Consider the following 20936-nt stretch of genomic DNA (forward strand, 5'->3'; position numbering starts at 1 on the left):
AGCAGGTGCGACCTATAGACATTAAGGCTAATAACGATACAAAGTTGATGAGTTTCAGCAATCAATAAGTTCTCAGGAATCGGGCGACATTACTATGTCGCATGTCAAGGCGTTATTACTCACAGTTAAAGATCGTGACTCGTTTAAATCTCAAACATTTCGTGTTCCTTAACCAATTGTCTTTCCTGAGCTTATAGCCAATTCCAAAAACATTTTTTTGCAAAATTTAAAACCAACAACGTTATTATACAATGAAGTTTAAATTCAATTTAAAACTTAAAATTGTTCATTTTATAAGGTTCTCTAAACACCTAGATCCTTTTTCATTAATGTGTCAATTCCAGAAATAGTTCACAGCATATGATACCGGTAACGTTACTTAACAATGAAGCATAAATTGAATTTCAAATCTCAATATAGCTTTCCAGACTTCAAATACCAAAATAACATAGCTTCGTCTTTCTTATGTCATTCCGTAGGCTATATACAGAGTAACACAGTGAACACTCAGACTATATAACGTTAGTGAAACTATTAAAGGAATACCGGAAACAGTTCAGGCCTGTAAAATATTTATATCAACAACACCCTATCAGATATTGATTATAACATTTTAACAGTACATATTACGGTATTGATCTGCAACAACGTTTATCAGCATCCTCATACAATATTCATCGCCCGTGTTGCAAGGCTGCATGATTGCTGCAAAGTTGAAACCCTTACATCACAAGTACACTACACACAGATTACCTCAATAAACTAATTCAAACCTCGTTCTTTCTTAACCTATTCACCCCTAAGGTCACTTTTGAACCTTACCATATCAAAGACTGGGCAAGTCCAGTTTTAAAGTGTAGGGGTGAACGAGTTCACCTGGAATGTTAACGATGTGTTAGACGACCTGAGTATTGATTTAGGATTTCTTTATGTTACATTCCGATAAACAGCTGCTTACAACAATAGCTAACCTGATGTAATATAGGATATAAACTGTTTTATTTGTGTGGAACAGACCTTGAAGTATGGGGGTAGTACATGCATAACTTGACATTGGTGCTTCGGCTGCTGTAGGGGATAAGAGGACAAACAAACCAGCCCAAACCGTAACATCAAATGCATTGTCCTGTAATAAGCCCACCCCCTTACTTTGAGCTAGAGATCATGTGTTGGTCCAATGGGCTTGTTGCAAAACAAATATGATAATCAGCTCCACAAATTCGTCCTAATTTTCCTTATTGCTTTTCCCTCAATTTAATGCCCAAAGATAGAAACAAAAGTCTTGTATGAACGACGAAATTGATATCATGTCCTTAAAAGGTCATTTAATTTCTCACCTATGCCACACATTCACCAATACGGATATAACAGTCCTTCATAATACCGTAGTCTATTTAACCATATGCTTAGAAGCTGTTTAGTCAGGCAAACTTAAACAAATTGTTCACCTCAAAACTCATTAATTTTATTTTATAACACTTGGAGCAAATTTAAAGTGTTTGAGACAAAGAGAGGGCAAACATTGTTTGTATAAAAACAAACTGGCCACCACCTCGAAACTCATTAATTTTAACACATGGAACAAACTGCCATTGTTCGAGACAAAGAAAACGTAAGTTTGTTTAAAACACATTACACGTCTTTAACTTTAAGTCATTATATCACACTATATCCTGTTTTGAGGTGATTAACAATTAAAATTTAAACCACACACATTTATTTCCACTATAACAGCGCAGTGTGTGGGATTTAAAACAGAGGAATCGTCTGTTTTATCAATTACGAAACTTGGTATGGATATCAAATCATCCACATCCTTTTTTATTCGTACAGGAAATCACCGATTAGGGGATAAAAGTACCCAGATTTACTCAAATGTATATCACTTGTAATTTTTTTAAACAAACAAACCTTGATTTGATGAAGACTTAATTGTGTTCCTTCCAGTATAAATCTTGTGTTCTGATTACCCTTGCATGGGACTCGGGGTGAAATATGACCCACATGGAATCAAATGAGTTTTGTTTTTGGAACAAATTATTTCATTTCATAGATTAATTTAGGGAGCCAGAATTTAACATGAGGAATATTTTAAAATACAATGCATTAGAACAACTTTTCTAGTCTAGACATGTTCGGGACTTAAACCAGCTGCATCAATCAGATTTCATCCATCTCAAAAACGGGCCCAACGACTTTTGAAATAGCCGTATTTGCCAAATGTGTACAATTATAATGGGCCCTAACGGCTCCAATCCATCATACGTTGTCTCTGTGGATAGCCATTATCATTGGCTATACAGACGATAATGATGGATGATTGCTACGGTTCATTTCTCTGGTATATATATACAGACGAACACACACAGACTCTGTCAATGTAAGAAACCAAACCTGTTGACAGATCACACGCCACACTCTCTAGATCAATGCCCCACAGATATTGGATGATGATGAAAAACGTTCAAACGAGTCTGGCAGAGGTATAAATATATCTTTGGTTTTTATCAGCTATAGTTTATGTTAATCTTTTAAATAAACTGTGATAAACATTTACAGATGATAAATGTGGATTAAATTTCCAGTTGGAATTTTTGAAAAATGGTTTTATCAGATTTGAAGGAAGGTTTTGACACCCACGACCAGCCAAGCCTATCATGTGACTGGGTGATTTGTACCAGACAGCTGCACTACCCCCATAAATAAGGTCCCCCCTTCACTTTTTGTTCACAGTGTATATACATCTTTAAATACACAGTATGCTAATTGACACGGAAGGCATAAAGAGGTACAAAGTAAATAAACTAAGAAATGTGCAAGGAACATATTTGAGTCAGTGTCCAAAATAAACCCATATATTTCACAGGTCAAAGGTCGAACAGATATCTGCAAAGACTCTTTAACACAAAGATCAAGGTGGCTACATAAATGTTTGTTTTTAATGGTGACAAACACTGAGCCTTCTTTTAATCTATCAATGGTGCCACATGTGGATTTGTTTTACATGATGAAAATTAGTTTTTTAGCATACAACAGGTATTAACGCTTTTACTATATTCCATGATATTAACGTGGCTGGAGACATCGTAGGGATCATATCTAGTTCAGTTGGTAATAATTCACCGTATATATTTTTTTGTAATTCAGTTGGCAATAATTTAATGTGTTGTAAAACAAAATTTCAAACTTGAATGGGTTATAAATGGATAATTTATAGAACTAAATTAAAACATAATACACTATGACGCATGAATGACATCTGCCTTTAATGCAACAGTGACACAAGCTGTCGATATACATGAACAGCTATATATGTATGAGGTAGATATGTAGACTATGGTTCCTGCAGTCCTTCACCAACACTGATGACAGCCTACTGTGGTTCAGTGCCCTGACAGACAGATTCAGTCGACATGTGGCTCAGTGCCCTGACAGACAGATTCAGTCGACATGTGGCTCAGTGCCCTCGCTGACGGATAATTTCGCAGTCAACATGTTCAGGGCCAACAATTCCTGTCTGATCAGTGGGAACCAGATATTGATAAGTCAGAAATAATATACATCGATACCACCAATACTGAACACTAAAACAAACTATAATTGAATTCTAATGGATTAAACCTTCCTTCATGATTAGATAACGAATGTTGCTTTCATCTCAAGCAAACTCCAATCAATGACCCGCTTCTTCCTTTATCACTGCCTGATCTTACCAATTCCTTCCTTCCCTTCCTTGCTGCCTATACTTAAATCAATTAAACCCTCCCTAATTTCATACATTTAAAGTCTACCTCTATTCAATTGACCATCCCTCCCTTAATTTATCTCAAATTAACTCCAATCAATGAACCCTCCCCTTCCTCAACTCTAAACAATGAACTTTCCTGTTCTTTCATCAATACCTAACCCCAATCAATAAACCATACTGTCATCAATGAAGTATCCCTCCCTTCTTTTCAGTCTATTTCCGATCAATAACTCTCCCCTACCTAAACTCCATTTAATAACACCTCCCTACTTTAATTCCGATCAATAACCTCTCCCTACCTCGACTCCAGTGGATGAACTACCCCCTCCCTTCATTCTTGCTCTACACAACCAATTAACTCTCCCTATCAAGTAATGGCCCCTTCCTTCATCTTCTGGGATCCCCTCCAGATTTCCTGATATCCATTCCTTCCTTATCAGCCACAGGTCTGGGCCAATCAACTCCATTCCCTTGCTATCCATGCTGACAAGGGACTGTGATTGGATCCGTGGAAGTCAGAATCCTGTATCTCACCTTTCATTTAGTCTAACGTTGACAGGCTGACCTCAGTAGGAGGATAGCCTTATCTAACTAAATCACTAATTAACTAGTTTACTGATAGCAGAATGTAAATATTCCCCCGTAATGTTGTGGAATGTGGGCCGATAGCATGTAAGATTACCCTATACTCTCACTAAATCTTGAGTTTGTCTAATCAGAGTGGAGTTGGGGTTACTTATATCATTGGTATGCCTTACGAGTTCGGTCAGTGATTGTGTCCGGTGACCAGGTATTGTGTAGGTAATCTGGGGGAGGCCCCTGACCACTGTGTAGTGATAGGAAACAAAGCCCCACAAACTTACTTATCATGACCAGGGAGGGAGCGTTGACTTTTGTAGCTTGACCACAGACTTGACAAGTTAATTAAATAGCCACTGTATCTTAAATATTTCACTAGAACATGGTTTATCTATTCTACATACTTTCATTCATAGCAGAGTTATATCTGTTCTCGTAATTCTTATTTCAGTTCTTGGATCTTAAAAATCATCATTCACTCATTCACCCCTGAAATTTCATAATGAACTATACCAACTTTTGAATTGGAAGAGTTCAAATGGGTCTTCAGGGGTGAATTAGTTAGGCACTCAATGACACAATAAACAGAGGCAGTGAATTTCAAGGTTGACAAAATGCATCTCCGAGCAGCGTGTACCATATTGTTCCAAGTCTTATATTTGGTGTTCAGAATTACCCCCTTAGACAAAAGTCAGATGGGTTTTTTCAATGAAAATAAAAGTAACCTAATGAAAGATACATTTTCTCTCTGTAAGCCGTTTATTTTCCTGTTGAATTTATTGCTCTGATAGTTGGAAGATATACCTGGTAAATGTTTGTACATCTTATTTGTTCACAATAAAATGAAATTAAGGGAGGAGGGTTTATTCAAATGGAGAAAGATTAAAGTAGGAATGGAGGTGGACAGGTACAAAAGCTGAGGGTGAACTATGATATAGGGGAATGGAATACGCATGTACTATAATGAAGGAAAAATAAACATAGGCCATAATTACTGTGTGAAAGACATTCTCATGGGAAAACGACTTATCAACACATATCTTACCATAACATTAAGTCTAACCAAACTCCCACTGACAGAGCATGAACTACACCGGCTACAGAAAGATGATATCAGTAGCCATGCCTGATGTCTACTGCATACTTTGACAGGCCTGGCTGGTAACCTGATGGTACTGTGTGCGATTGAGGACCTGATTCATCTGTAGAGGATGGTATCCTCTTCCCCCTCCTGTTACGCTGATAGCAGATCTCGAAAAGAAGATGCTATCTCCGATTTCTCTGATGACGTTTCTTTATCATTGCATCACTTAAAGCGGATGGACAATTGTTAAAAGATATGATGTTTCAGCTGAAGTTGAAATACCCTTCACAATAATGACAGTATTATACCCAAGGTGAAAAATCTAGGTCAAGGTCAGCAGGATCAAAATTTCAGAAATTTAAGATAACAGCCCGGATACATTGGTATACATTTGTATAAACCATTTGCATTTTTGCTTCTCAATTATCAACCTTCAAACTGTCGAAAACATTTTTGAAAAATGAGAAGTAGGTGAATGACCCAGATTCATCAAAACTATTATTGTACAGTTTGTCGGGCCTCACAATCTACAACTCATTCCAATTTTTAGGCAAAATATCTGGGATTTCAAATGCAGTTAGAAAACGGTCATAATCAACGAAACATCACTGACCCGTTTCTTCTTCTGGAAGGTCATTCCCGATAAAACTGACCAAACAAACCAGACCAAATATAGATCCTTTGATTCGCTGTCCAAGATCCAGATGAGTGCAAGCTTAGTCCGTCTACTACCAAGAGAAGTTAAATTTTCAAATTTATAATTTTAACAACTCATCTGTCAAGTTATAAATGTTTTCAGTTTTTTGTCTGATTTGATATATTTTTAGCTGATTGCAGCCGTGATTTTTGTGTTTATTTTCAGAATGGAATGTTTATAAAAATATGAATAAAATTTATTTTACATATTTATCATAAGCTTACAAATCTTGGTTAACTGGTTCTTTACTGTGTACCCTGTGACCAAAAATATTGCATATCAGACATGACCTTTCCCTATACAAACATTGGCCTGTACCCTCACAAATTCTTCCTTTGATGTAACTGATTGCATACTTATGCCAGGTATATATATACCAAGGATAGATCTCCCCAGCTGAAATGGCTCTGGGTCGAAAAATCATCAAAGACGCAAAACAATAGACTGCAGAATTATTGAAAAACTTCAAGGAAGATTTGTGTTCGCTAACAAATGGTTCTGAACATCGTAATACTTGGGGGTATAGGTGAACCGCAGTAGGTACTCGGTGTCTGCGACCTCAGATCACAGGTAGATAAGCTGTTTGAACCCCCGATCACAGGTAGATCAGCCGTGACTGATAGGATCCATATTTCACACCATAAAGGTGTACAGGTTATGTTTTACTCCAGGCAGTTTGTGTTACATTTGTATCAAATAATCCTTATGGTGTTATAAAGATGTTATACCTCTAGTTCAGGAGTATAATAGATAATATTAACACCAAAACGGGGACAAGTATTTTCCGCAATCATTTCCAAATCATGTAAATTTTTTCACTTAGCATGGCATTCACAATCTGACAGGTGTAATTCTTATTACTGCAACGTACACACCCATAACATTTCATAATGTTCTGTAGAAAAAAATAACAGCATTCACATTCTTCCAAGAAAAGAAATGATGCAAGCTAGATTAAATCAAAGACGAAACAAAGCCGACAGCTTAAATTTAATAACAATTACATTCCCGGAATGTATAAGGAGATATGTTAATTCTGAGATGAGGTAAAATATTACATCATGGATATATTTAGTGTCAAATTTTATCAGGAAGTTTAAGTAGTCTTATCACCTGTTAAGATGCACAGTACGCATGCACTGATATTACTGTTGTATAATTTACACTAACTGATAATGGTCACTTACATTAACAAAATACTCCTGCGCTGTAAAAAAAAATAATGTAAAGACCTAACCTTGTCTCAAGACATATAATAATGTACATCATGTAAGTACAATGTACCAGTATACCAGTAATAGGTGGGCTGGTAGTATAGACCCTTGTCTAATACCCACAGGGGTTCTTAATTGCAGTGAATCAATCTTTCCACTGTAAACGTCAATAACTTAAGGAATAAATAATGTACAGTATGAAATAATTTGATTTCCTATATACAAACACTAAACCATCCATCACAAAGAAATGTTATTCTGAGTCAGGTCAAATTACTTTAAATTCCTAGATTTTTTATCAAGATATGGGACAGTGTAAAAATATGTCACTTTTAACAAAAACATTTCACTCCGATCCTCAATGAAGAAGTATGATTGGATTTTTATCATTCCATTTTTAACCCTGAGGGGAATATTGTGGTTTTTTATATTATTGAAGGTATCTGACACAGATATGTCACGGTGTCGCCTTCTGTGACATACAACAACATATGGCTGACATCAACATCACTGTACACTGTGTGAAAAGATTCTACCCTCCGTTTATCAACACACCCCAAGCATATCAGCCAACACTTTAGTGAAGCTACTATAAATGTTTTCATAAATTCGGAGATTACTAAAAATACTAAACCATTATATAAATAAATGTACAATTTTCCTTAATTCATGTGTCTGAGTCATGGAGAAACCACGGAGCATATAGGACTAACCACAATATAAAACAGCAGATCCCCAAGTACAAATTTAATCACATTCTTCTCTCTACTCCAGTGGATGGACAAATTGATCTTTTATTGATAAACTCTCTGTAGTAAAAAGCCCTGATTTTACACTCACAAGATCACAATTTGCTCAATTCACAATTCAAATTGGACCAGAATAATCCAGTTGGAGAACTGTCTTTTTATTTATGCGTTTAATTTGATTTTTTTGCTCGGTCTTCGTGAACAATCAGAGTATCGATCATCACATTTCTTCCAATAATGGATTTTTTTTTCAACATATTAACCACAAACAAAGCAGTATTTTTTTTATCTCCCTTAGAATTTGCCTCTCCATACAAAAAGTAATCTAAAACACAAGCTGAGGGATCGTTCTCCTTATGATGACTCCTTGTAACCATGGCTACCAAGATATTACTGACAGCAAGGTGGTCAATGATGAGGCTCTTTCCGTGACAATGACAAAAAACAGCTCAGCTCCCTAGGTATTTATCAGAAGCTTAGCTCGAAAAGCCTAATCACCAAGGCCAAGGAAAAAATATATCAGTTTCCAGCTTTCCTACATACCATCCCTTCTTACTTGCCTACACTTAGACATTTATGGGTAATTGTTCTTCACAAATGATTAAATGTTTTGCCTTTCAACAGTATATCGTGCTTCCATTTCAACTATAATCTAGCCAATTTAGCCCATTTTTTCTATCTGCAGCCTGGAACCAATTTTAACACAACATAATTCTGTTTGGTCTCAAAAGTCATCAGATCACCAAATCAGAGTTCTTACAACCTTATCAATATCTCATAAAAAATCTGAAAAACGTAAGCATTATCATATATCTGCAGGCCTGCCGGTAAATGTGACACTTTGAGGACCAAAGCAAGCCAGTTATGACAAGGTTCCAACACCCACACATTGATGTACAGAGATATATATATAGAAACAAATTATGTCTATTATACATAAGCATTAGGACCACGATTTTCACACTGAAAAAAGATGAAAAAAAATCATATTAACAGGTTTTTAAGGAATTTTAGATGTTGTGACCTGCAAAGTATGTTCCCTGCACAAATTCCAAACCATCTTGATCCTGAAGTGCTAATTATAAAATTGTCCTAAAAATTGCTTCTTCATTCTGTCCTTGTCATCCTAAGGGCTTTTTCTTAAGAGAATGTCATTTCTACTTGTCAATCATATTTTGTTTTATAATTAGTGCGGGTCCATTTTATACTACTTCATTTATTTTCAGCTTGATCTTCTTATTGTTCCACTGATTTAAAATATAACACAATATTTCTCGAAGGAAGTTACCCCATTTCCATTTTTAATGTGTTCTTGGCAACCATTTGCACATCAAAGCCTTCCTTTTAACGAAGCCGTTTATTAAATTGCTGTCATGTCCTTTCTGATTTGGTACTCTTAGTGCTTTGGTGTCCAATACGACTCCTCAATCACTTAGTTCCCTAACGGTTCCTTCCATCAAACATTATTTTAATTGAAGAGTTCAAACCAGGGACCCATTTTCTGCCTGAAGGTTCTCCATGTTTAACATGTCAAAATCTTCATGTAATTTGCACTCATAACATTTTTAATAGTCATAGCAAACTACAAAAAAAAATATCAAGATATCTTAATTTCAAATTAGTCATATTTAATTTTTTGTCCACGAAAATTTGTCACAACAGCCTGTTACAGATTTAGAACCAGCTCTCTGCAGAAATCTGATAACGGGAAAAAATAATTTCTTACGTTTAAAAGAAAATTAGCGAAATTACAATAAAATAGATTAGGTGTACTTAATAATGCACACTAAATTTAGCAATCTGAAAATTTCTGAACTTATCTATACCTCAAGCTTAAGGACATCACAGCGTTTGAATTTGCCACCCATGTATTGTGTTTGTCTCTGGGATGTCTTATAACGAGTACAGGCCAGCAGGAAGGTTTTCGAAACGTTACTAGCTAGACATTCAAACAGTTTCATGGTATTTAAACATTAGAAAGTTTCACTTAAGTCCTGACCTAGAATGTAATGGTCTCGTTTATTGGCCTTAACTCATTCACCCCTGAAATTTCATAATGATCTATTCCAATTGCCTTTGAATTGCAAGAGTTCAAATGTGGCTTCAGGGGAGAATGAGTTAAGAAATGTACGCCCCTGTTATGTTATGTTTGTGTGATATACTTATATATTTAAGGCCAATTGTTGCTACATGCAAAAATAATATGCAAATAAAAATATCTCAAAAATACCGGCATTCTGCTGTACCCATACCAACAGTGGTGTATTAAAACATGATTTTAAAAGTATTGATACCACCGGCAGTATATACGAATGACATCAGCAGAACCTATCTATTTTAAAGCTAACTTAAAAGATTGTACCGAGTGTACACATAACCTACATTTAAACTAGAGTAAATATAAAGAATCAATACAAGTAATGTATTAGATATTGTATTACAGGTTTACACAGGTGTGCCTGTCTGGTATACTGACCTAGATTTCAGGTACAGGGGCCCCCTTCCCCAATGTCTAATATACATAGTGGACAAGATTTCAGGTACAGCTGTACCCCCATCTCCATTGTCTAGTAAATGTATGCATATGGGACAAGATTATGGGTACTCCTTTCCCCAATGTCTAATATACTGGACAAGATTTCAGAAACTCCCTTCCCCGTTGTCTATATATATACATGTACTAGACAAGATTTCAGACACTCCTTTAACAGTGCCTAATATATATACTGGAAAAGTTTCAGGAAGTTCCCTCTTCGAATTTCCCGTCGTCTAGTATATGGGACAATATAATGGGTACTCCCTTCCCTGTTGTCTCTATATATGTATATACTAGACAAGATTTCAGACGCTCCTTCAACAGGGCCTAATATACTGGAAAAGATTTCAAAAAGTTCCTTCTCCAAAATCTGTTCCCTGTCGTCTAGTATACTAGTATATGGGACAAGATCGTTACTCCCTTCTAGTCTACAGTGCCTAATATGACCTACGAAGAATATTCTGAATCTAATTTGCCATTCTCCACAAAGAATATAGCAATACAGTCTTAAGACCAGTAGAAGTATTAATCCATTACTTTTTTACATAAATGGTGACCTATTACAAAAATTGCTCGGAAGTCTAACCAGAAAAAGATATACGACACAGAAAAAGAAAAGTTCTTTTGAATTGATGATGATCAAATTTAAAAGTCAATTATATCCTGCCTTGACTTTTAAAGTTCAATGCACTCCTGACCATTGATTTGAACTTAAAAGACCTACTTAAGGCTGACCAGGTAAACTGGGACAGGTCTACGACATGTCAGATTGATTTCTTAGTCACAAGATGTCAGTAGTAATAGTTGGTAACATAGAGGGGGACGCAACCTTCACCTTGTAAAGCAGGACAAATTTGACATCTACATATATATATATATATCAACAAACTCCTTCTTTTGTTACGATAACTGGGTATATGTATCGCATACATTATATAAACGCTGGCCAAACAAAGCTGCCACACTTCTGCCGGGGTCTATTTCTATGTATATACCTCATTTTTCATAGTTAACCTCACCCCATTCGTTATTTCACAGACAAGGGTCATAAATATTTGGAAATAAACCTTTATTTTCCCCCTGAACATGAAGTCAAAGTCAGGAAATAAAAAAGCCCAGTACATATTTTACTGCCTTAGCAATCAATTTTTACTCAAATGCAAATTATTCTTTTAAACATATTGTTTTAATATTGGGTTTTTAAGTTAAATTGCATCAAACTAACGAAAGCTGTCTTGTCAAATATTCACGGATTATCCTAGAATATACACGGTAGTAACAGTAGCCTTATTATTAAATCGCAATGTTATTAGTAAGCGTGACACAATATGACAAGTACCCGTACTGAGAGCAGCCATAGAGCTAAACTATCGTTACATATACTGTGCTAGAGTCTAACATGACTGACTCCCATTAATAATAAATGTTTAGTGTTGTCAGCGTTTAAACCCTATCACCATTCGTTTGTTTTTGCTATATTCTTCTAGTAAAAAAACTAATAAAGATATTCATGACGTTCAGGAAAGCTTACGACTATTGTAATATGATTGGTACAAGGAAACCAAGGGAAAGGCAGCTATACTATCATGTTGTAATTAATATGTATTTATTCCAGACAAACAGAGAATTCAATTATTTTGATGAAAAATACTACGTATGTAATTTCATTCTTCACTTAAGGAATTGATATATGATATCTACCCCACCTTTGCATACCGAGATATGTTTTAGACACCTACGTACAATAGACTCACCGCGCGACATGAATATATGAATATAATGAAGTATAATGGGAAGAAGAGTTCTTGAGATGACATCCGTGACCCAAGTTTATTAGATTTCATAAATTCCACTTTGGGGCTTGTCTGTCAAAATTTCATTCATATTTTCACTTGACCTACAGCAACCCCGTCTGATTTCACTCTGCCCTATGTTTACTCCCACGTTAACTCATTCACCCCCGTAGACACATTTGAACTCTTCCGATTCCAAGGTTGGAATAGTTCATTATGAAATGTCAGGGGTGAATGAGTTAATGAATGGTAAACAAGTTTGAAGCACAGTAAATACCAGCTACTTGTTCAATGAAACCTTCCGACACTCTAGGTCCGTGCTTGGCAACCGACCAAAGATTTTCACACTCTTCAACACAAAAGTATTCTTGGGTCGGAACCATACAAATGATACATCAATACAAAACCAAGAAATATGGAAATCGCAGGAATTTCTTAACAAAAGTTAAAGCTAAAGAAATCACAATCCGAAACATATATGACCTTCATTCAACAACCCCTAAACCCTCCATGTGCATTCTGCTGGTAACCGACAAATTAAAGGCCCGGAAGCAAATATGCTTTGTATTGCATAGAAAAGCGCTGACCCTAAAACTCCATACTGCCTGAATACCAGAGGATCACTTCTGCTTCCTGTATTACTGACCCCAAACAAGTACAAGTTTTAGTGAGGAAGGAAGAAAACTTTAAATCTCGTATTAATGACGATGTATAAATTGAAAGAGGGCATAAATTCATATCTCAAAAAGCCGTAAGAGGTTAGACATTTAAATCTAGAAATCGATCATGATATATTCATAGAAGATGCATTAAATTCAAATCTTGGAAACCCATAAGGAGTTGGACATTTAAATCTCCAAAACTGATCAGGATATAAATTGAAAACGGAAGAATTACAAATCTCCGAAAGCCATAATTATTAAGTTTCTTTGGTTCCTACCCCATTGAGACTAAGATTCTAGTTCTTCACACCGTGAAGAAACTGTACCTGAACCTGTCAGGGACAAATCTAGACTTGAATCATTATATATAATTACCGTTTATGGGTAGTTTACCCTACAGTAGAAAATTTCCCTGTTCTTTGAAATTCCCCTTCTGTTTCCCTTAGTTCAACAGTTAACATGCATAAAACTTCAAATACCGGGAATTTAAAAAAAAATAAAAATAAGCTTAAAATTGTTTTTAAAATGAAATAAACTGCACACATGTATGTCGGACAAAACATTTATCTTTTACCTTCGTGACGATAGAGCCTTGTATCAAAATTTTAAATTTCCCCCAAAACTGAAAAAGGGTATTTTCCCCTAAAACCTAGATTGATCTGATCCCTGCCTGTCAAAAGTAAACTATCTGATTTTCTATGACAGACATCAGCCGGTCACATTCCTTTCTGACCTAGAGTGTGACTGATACCAACATCCCAACTGTTGGAAATGATTGCGCTGTCAGAGATCATCTATGTCAGGTAGGAAAGGCCCGACTCATAAACCACCAACAAAAATCCCAATTACCACCAGGGCAGGAACCATCACACCCACCATGCATGCATAATAGTACAAGGGTCGGCCATTAACAGCCACCAGATGGCAACCCTAAACCGACCCGTTCCAACAGTAGTTAATTCAGTATTCTGACAAGGGATTACCCCTGGGAAAAAATATTTGACCTATATTTTATTTTTTTACAACATAACAAAAATGAAAACCAGACCATGAGAAAGTCGCACATTGCTGCAATAATTGGAAACAGGTTCCGCAACAACCTCGCAACTTCCTGTCAGCAACTTGCTGCTACGTCTATCAGGAGTTTTTTTTATCACTTTCGCAATCTGACGCAATGTACATTATTGATATGGCTCTAACAACCCCAATGTTTGTCTTCACAGCGGTACAGTAAATGGGATAGTCTTGTTTTCCTTGGAGGAATGTCACAGCGCAACTATCTGCTGTCAACCGTAGTACAACTAATAAAACACTCTCTATATATGGGACACATGTGCATACCGTACAGTTTCTTTTTCAATACGACAGCTGGCACTCCAGTGCAAAAAAAAAAAGACATTTAAAACCTTTTAAATTTCATTTCAATTTTTTTTAAACTACCCCTAACTTTATTTTTTGATTAATGACATCTGAATAGTGTTATAGAGTTTAGGATCTTGATTAAGTAGCTAAAAGCTGGTGTATTCTGTAATGATTCAGTCAATTATCGGAGGAGAGCCTATTCCCCAACAGCTGTTTCTTTTCCTTCTTTTTTTACAATATACAAATTTAAAACTTGTATACGCACTGCCTGACATGTATGTCAGACGTAAACTGTGGGTATGAGTATACAAGTAGATCTTATGTAATGAATAATACCCTTGAAAAATCTTTTCTTACCTCAACGTGTCCTTCATAAGCAGCCATGTGTAGTGGGGACCAGCCGGCATTGTCCTTGTGCATCTCATCCAGACCGCGGTCAAGCAAGTGCTGGACAATTTCCACATTGCCCTGAGCCGCGGCAATACTCAGCACAATCCGTCCTTCGGAATCTATCGTATCCACGGCACAGCCCCAGAAAAGGAGCTGGTTCACAATCTTTGAGTGTCCCATGGACGCTGCAGCTAGTAATGGTGTCCGGCCTTTTTTATCAGCGTGATCACAATCTGCATCCGAATCCAACAATAGTTCACAAACGTCCTTGTGACCTTCACATGCGGCCACTAGAAGTGGGGTCATACCGTCCTTGTCCTCATGATTGACCTCTGCTCCCTGTTCTAAGAGGATGCTAACCACATCTTCGTGACCTTGACTTGCAGGGATACACAGCGCCGCGACGGACAATGCCGTACGACCGTCACAATCCTCGTGGTTGATGTCAGCATCATACTTTAACAGGTGGTTAACAATTTCTGCGTGACCCATGTAGGCTGCAGCAATTAGTGCCGTCCGCCCCTCGTTATCTGCTTTGTTGACATCAGCATTATGTTTCAGCAACTTCATAACAATTTCCTCGTGACCTCCCCATGCTGCGGCCCTCAAGGCCGTTCTCTGGTCAGCATCGGCATGGTTGACATCAGCGTTGGCACTCAGAAGTAAACTAACCACATCCGTGTTTCCACCCCAGGCAGCTGACCGAAGTGGTGTCCAGCCATCTCCATCTGCATGATCAACTTGAGCACTAGCCTTGAGAATTGCAGCCACGACCTCTGGATGGCCTTGTCTGGCAGCTAGGTTCAAGGCTGTTTGACCATTCTTATCAATCGCTTCCAATTCCACAGATTTTGACAAAATAAAGTTTACTAGTTCTAGGTTCCCTTGATGTGCTGATGTATGTAACAATGTCCGACCATTGCTGTCGATCTGATTTATAGGGATATCAAGTTCCATCGGAAGCTTAGGTTCAGCCTCGGCTTCCTCTATCATGCTCGCATGAAGACTTGCTGTTTGTGCCTCCTCCGAGTCCTCCGGAGGCTTGGCACCAGCATCCAGTAAAAGCTTGGTAACCTTCTGTTCCTTAGGCACACCTGCTGACAAGCTGTCCTCCACGTTAGCCTCTGACAGCAGCAATATCTGTACCAAGTGGTGATGCTGAAGTGGGTCCTGTAAATTAGCCTTCACCAGATGCCCGGCAAAATCCTGTACTTGCAGAGCAGTTAATTTGGGGCCATTTACCATGGAATGCATTGCCAACATGCCATGGCCGTCAGCAGCCAGGCATAGATACTTCTGTGTGCAGTGCTTCACATCCAGCAGCCACTCTGCGAAACTGTGATGGAACAGTATTTTGCACTGGTCGGGGCCTTCTGTTAGTATTTTAGATAATAACTTCAGTCTACCTAGGAATTCCTTCTCCGCGAGCGTCGTGTTTTTTGTCCTCACACACTGAAACAGTTCAGACTCACTGAGTGGCGCACGGGAGGCCAGAATCACATTCAGAATCGGCTGTATCTTGGTGAATTGCTTACGAACAAACAATCTTTGGCACAACCACAAATACAAACCATTCAATGTTCCGGGAATTTCACGAATTTCTCTCAGCATGATAAAATTCTCAGCCACACCATCCAACACTTTCTCTAAATATAGGAAACATCCATTGCTTTTAATGTGCAATTGGTTTAACATTTCCGCAGTGTCGCGACTGAGGTGCTGTCGTAACTCCTCCTCTTGGTCGAGGCGACACAGGATATACTGTTGGACATCTCGAACTACGTGTGATTTCCTCAAATCATCCAAACTAATTTTACGAAACCCTGTGAACAGTCGTGTCACCGACTTGCTCTGTTTACGAGATGAGCACACCAATAAAAGCCACTTAGGGAAATCTGTGTGATGATTGGCTAACAACTCGGCGATTGTTTTACTGCCAGTAGTCCTGTCACTAGTACAGGTTAGGTATGACTCGTCCACAGAGTCCACGAGCATGAACAGGGTCTGTTTTGGCGACTCTAATGAAGACAGGGGCTCCAACACGGCCCTCTGGAATGCCACATCGGGATTTTTTTCACATTCACTAGGGCTAATTAACTGTTGTATTTCCGCGGAACTAACAAGCTCCCTGTAACCACTGATCAGGTTTGACTCCCGTAATTGTTTTATAAGGTCACGGATAAAACAAGCCAGTGACAAACTACCGATGTCATGAGCTTGACAAAAGTGGAAGGACAGAATTCTCTTATTCAACACCTTCTGTTTGCCCTGTGAGGCTATCGGCCACACAAGTTCACAGCACAAGGCAGTTTTGCCACACCCCGGTCCGCCCATAATGAGCGCGCCACATGTTTTGGATGAGGGTCGGTTCTCAAGGCAGTGGTTGATTTTACTGAAAGCCCACTCCCGGCAGAAAAAGCGCTTGCCTTTCAGCAGACTATTAGCCATTTTTATATACCGCTATCGTACCAAATTAAACGAAATGATAATCATATCCAGATGTTGGAATCAAGATAATTTGTTCACATCCCTCCTAATTTGTGTTAAAAGTATTATCACATCAAAGTTAATCCTGATATTTATAATCAGATGTTTACACATTACACATAATCTGTCACTTTTGAATTAACGAGCAAAATAAATAATTATCTCACATCTCCGCAGGTAATTCACCAACATGTCACGAAAAAAACAGGTGTCGTTTCTTCCCCTTTTTTCAGAATAATATCCTGGTGTTTTTTGCGTCATCTGAAATATACAAGAAAAAAGGCCACATTAACTCAAATTAATTAACAATCCTGACAATACCTTTCGTCATCTGAAATTTAAAAAAAAAATCAATTAATTGTAGTTAAATATAAATCTTACCACAGGATTAAAAAAACCGCCTCACATTAATACAAAAGGTCTGTCCATCATACAGATATACCGGGTATGATTATTGCCGTAATCGCTATAAATAAGCATCTGTGTCCATATATATATTAAATGTGTATATTACACCATACTGGATTTTTCTTTGTAACCAACAAACCAGCAGTAATTTATAATCATAAACCTATCAAATTCCTCTGCCATACTAACAGACCATTACACATGGAGTAAATGAGCCATTCGTATGCAAATTATTCTAAATTTCGACGAAGTGAGACAATAGCCGTTAAAGGGTGTCGTAGCTCTGTGATTATAGATACTGTACACAAATGTGGTTTTAACATTTCAACCCCGAGATCTCCATGAAATGATAAATTATGTAATAAATTTATACATGTAATGCAGGGAGAAAACTCTATAAAATATAATTATGAATAAATAAATTTACCTAAAACACATATAAATGAATCTTTAATGCATATCAATTGCACCAAGTCTAGATGATGTATAATGAATGTTCAACTCATCAACAAAAAAATACCAGTAAAAACTGGCCGCTTATCACATTACCAGTTTAAATTAATACTTTTATTGATTTATGTGTGTGCAAATCATTTAACAAGCTTTTCAGATACCATATTTTACCTATAATAAACCCAGGGATACATTTCTTATCCATAATATGAACCTACAATTTATTAAGATATACTGATCAAGGGCTGGGTTTATACTAAACATGGGCTTAGCAATGAAACAGTAAACAACTTCTAATCACAAATGTGATAAGATGTTTATTAAAGAAATACAAATGTACACCCATAAATAAAGTATGATATAGATTGTCAGATTGTAGAGGTAAGGTATGCTAGTGTCAGATTGTAGAGGTTAGGTATGGCAGTGTGTCAGATTGTACAGGTTATTTATGGTAGTGTCAGATTGTACAAGCAAGATATGGTAGTGTGTCAGATTGTACAGGTAAGGTATGGTAGTGTGTCAGATTGTGCAGGTTGGTTATGGTAGTGTCAAATTGTACAGATAAGGTTATGTACTATGTCAGATTATAGAGGTTAGGTATGGCAGTCTGTCAGATTGTACAGGTAAGATATGGTAGTGTGTCAGATTGTACAGGTTAGGTATGGTATTGTGTCAGATTGTACAGGTAAGGTATGGTAGTGTCAGATTGTACTGGTAAGGTATGGTAGTGTGTCAGATTGTACAGGTTAGGTGTGGTAGTGTGTCAGATTGTACAGGTAAGGTATGGTAGTGTGTCAGATTGTACAGGTTATGTATGTTTATGTGTCAGATTGTACAGGTTAGATAAGGTAGTATGTCAGAGTATACAGGTTGTGTGTGATAGCATGGGGCAGTAATTGATTGCCTAAATCACATGAGGGTGTGACCAAAGTCACTCTAAGGACCATTATAATGAAATGTCAAAACCAGACAATGGTAGGACACCCCACTCAAGGGAAGCAATACATGACAGCATATATCATGACAGCATATATATATATATATATATATATATATCATTCCAGTTCTGAGAAACAATGAATAGGCTATAAATTAAGATATTAACCCTAAGTACCTATATAATGTTCCTAGTGCTGAAATCATTTGTGCCGTGATCACTGGTACAATAGCATAACTTCTATGTAAAGACACAAAGTCATCAAAATGGACGTGTCATCAAATTACTTGAACACTTGGAAGTCATATATCCTTATCGAATACATGAGAGCTTTGCTATGGGTTGACATTCCACTAAAATACTAGACATGCTCCCTAGTGCTGGCTGTTAGCCAGTGTTCCAGATACACTTTAATCAGGTATGTCCAAACCCTGACCCAGGGGGGGCACCTGAAGTCTCCTATAGACACAACAATGGTGCCCTGTTCAAACTGTCAGGATCCTGTACCAATGGAGAGGCAGGAAGTGACCCAGTAGGGTCAACGAATTGGTCAAGCTGACCAGTTTACTCCCAAAGGCAAGTGTACTTGGGTAATTAGCACCATCTTGACCACCCCCATTGACCTAATGGTCAACCTGGCCGGAGTAACAGGTTTGATACACAAAGTCACGGACATATAATTGGTTGTATTAGTATTATAATACAGCAACACATTACACAGGTACTCCGGACACTGGTAGGGTTCTCAAGACCCTATAGGATAAGCAAAGCGTAATGGAATCAAGCTAATTACCTATTAAATGAATACAGAATGCCAATAAATCTACCCCATTATAAATATTAAGTGTAATATATTGGTCTCTGTGTGTACAGTATATGTGTGAAGTCCATCAGTTGTGTATTGAATATATCTAACCTGACCGATATCGATGTGTATTGCCCGCTGTCATATCGGCCTAATTGGTCAAACGAGGCCAGAGGGTAGCTGATCAATACAATGAAATCTGAGTTGGACACGTTCAGTATAATATAAAGCACGCACGTGCATTTATTCCAATACATGCGCGTACATTCTTTTGATCCCCTGAAAATGTCTTTTAAACTTGATCTATTTATCCATGTGTCACTCCAAATTCACGAATAACGCATGTTACCAGATACGTATGAACGTCTCTGCTTTTATCAATAGAATTTGAAAGTAAGAAATGGCCGAGACGTGCTGTAGACGATCAATCATGTATGCTAAGTAACAGCTACAATACATGAACGTGACAGCAACATATACAAATTAAATTAGCACCACAACATTTACTTGTTCACTAATATATCATCAGAAACTATGGATAACTGTCACTTTTGATGAAGATAGCTGGAGCACCTGCTTTTATGTAGCTGACGTAGTGTTTACGGTCTTGCTAGACCCTTCAGACTGTTCTTGTCTGACCTGCTAACCCATGCAGCTATCGATCCTTACCTGAAACTGGCGATATTGTTCCGCGTTTCCTCCAAAATGTATTAAAAATCCATGAAAGATAAACACTAAATCCAAAATAAAGCTTAATTTGTGTACAAATCCCAAATCCGGGATGCTTGCTATTATAAAACCTCACCGCTATATATCCATTCACTGTTAGCCCGATGTTGTGTGGTTATTTTTATCGCGTGCGGACAAAGATAGCTAGGGGAGTGTCTACATTAGAATATCGCACTCTCATTGGTTGAGACGTTTCGTCTCAATCAGCTGTAACCCATTGAGTGACAAGTAACACTATTTTACTACGTGTGTTTATACGTGACTACGACAAAGAACGTTGACTTGTATAGTAAAAGTGCTTTT

The 20936-nt window shown here is 37.4% G+C and overlaps 1 protein-coding gene across 4 annotated transcripts in view; it reads right to left on the bottom strand.

Annotated features, from left to right (window-relative positions):
- LOC110452435 (ankyrin repeat domain-containing protein 50-like) overlaps window positions 1–20936 on the bottom strand; it is a 198611-nt gene that overhangs the window by 22516 nt on the left and 155159 nt on the right. For 3 of the 4 annotated variants that reach the window (XM_021500964.1, XM_021500968.1, XM_021500966.1), the window contains one exon: window positions 14782–17562. In XM_021500964.1, the coding sequence (XP_021356639.1) occupies window positions 14782–17262 (2481 nt within the window). In that variant the 5' untranslated portion in view covers window positions 17263–17562. Of the gene's footprint in view, window positions 1–14781; window positions 17563–20573; window positions 20741–20936 lie in introns of those variants that run through there. The other variant, XM_021500965.1, reaches the window with a different exon arrangement.

The sequence above is a fragment of the Mizuhopecten yessoensis genome, unplaced genomic scaffold (assembly GCF_002113885.1).
Source record: "Mizuhopecten yessoensis strain PY_sf001 unplaced genomic scaffold, ASM211388v2 scaffold6683, whole genome shotgun sequence".
In the NCBI taxonomy this organism is placed as follows: domain Eukaryota; kingdom Metazoa; phylum Mollusca; class Bivalvia; order Pectinida; family Pectinidae; genus Mizuhopecten; species Mizuhopecten yessoensis.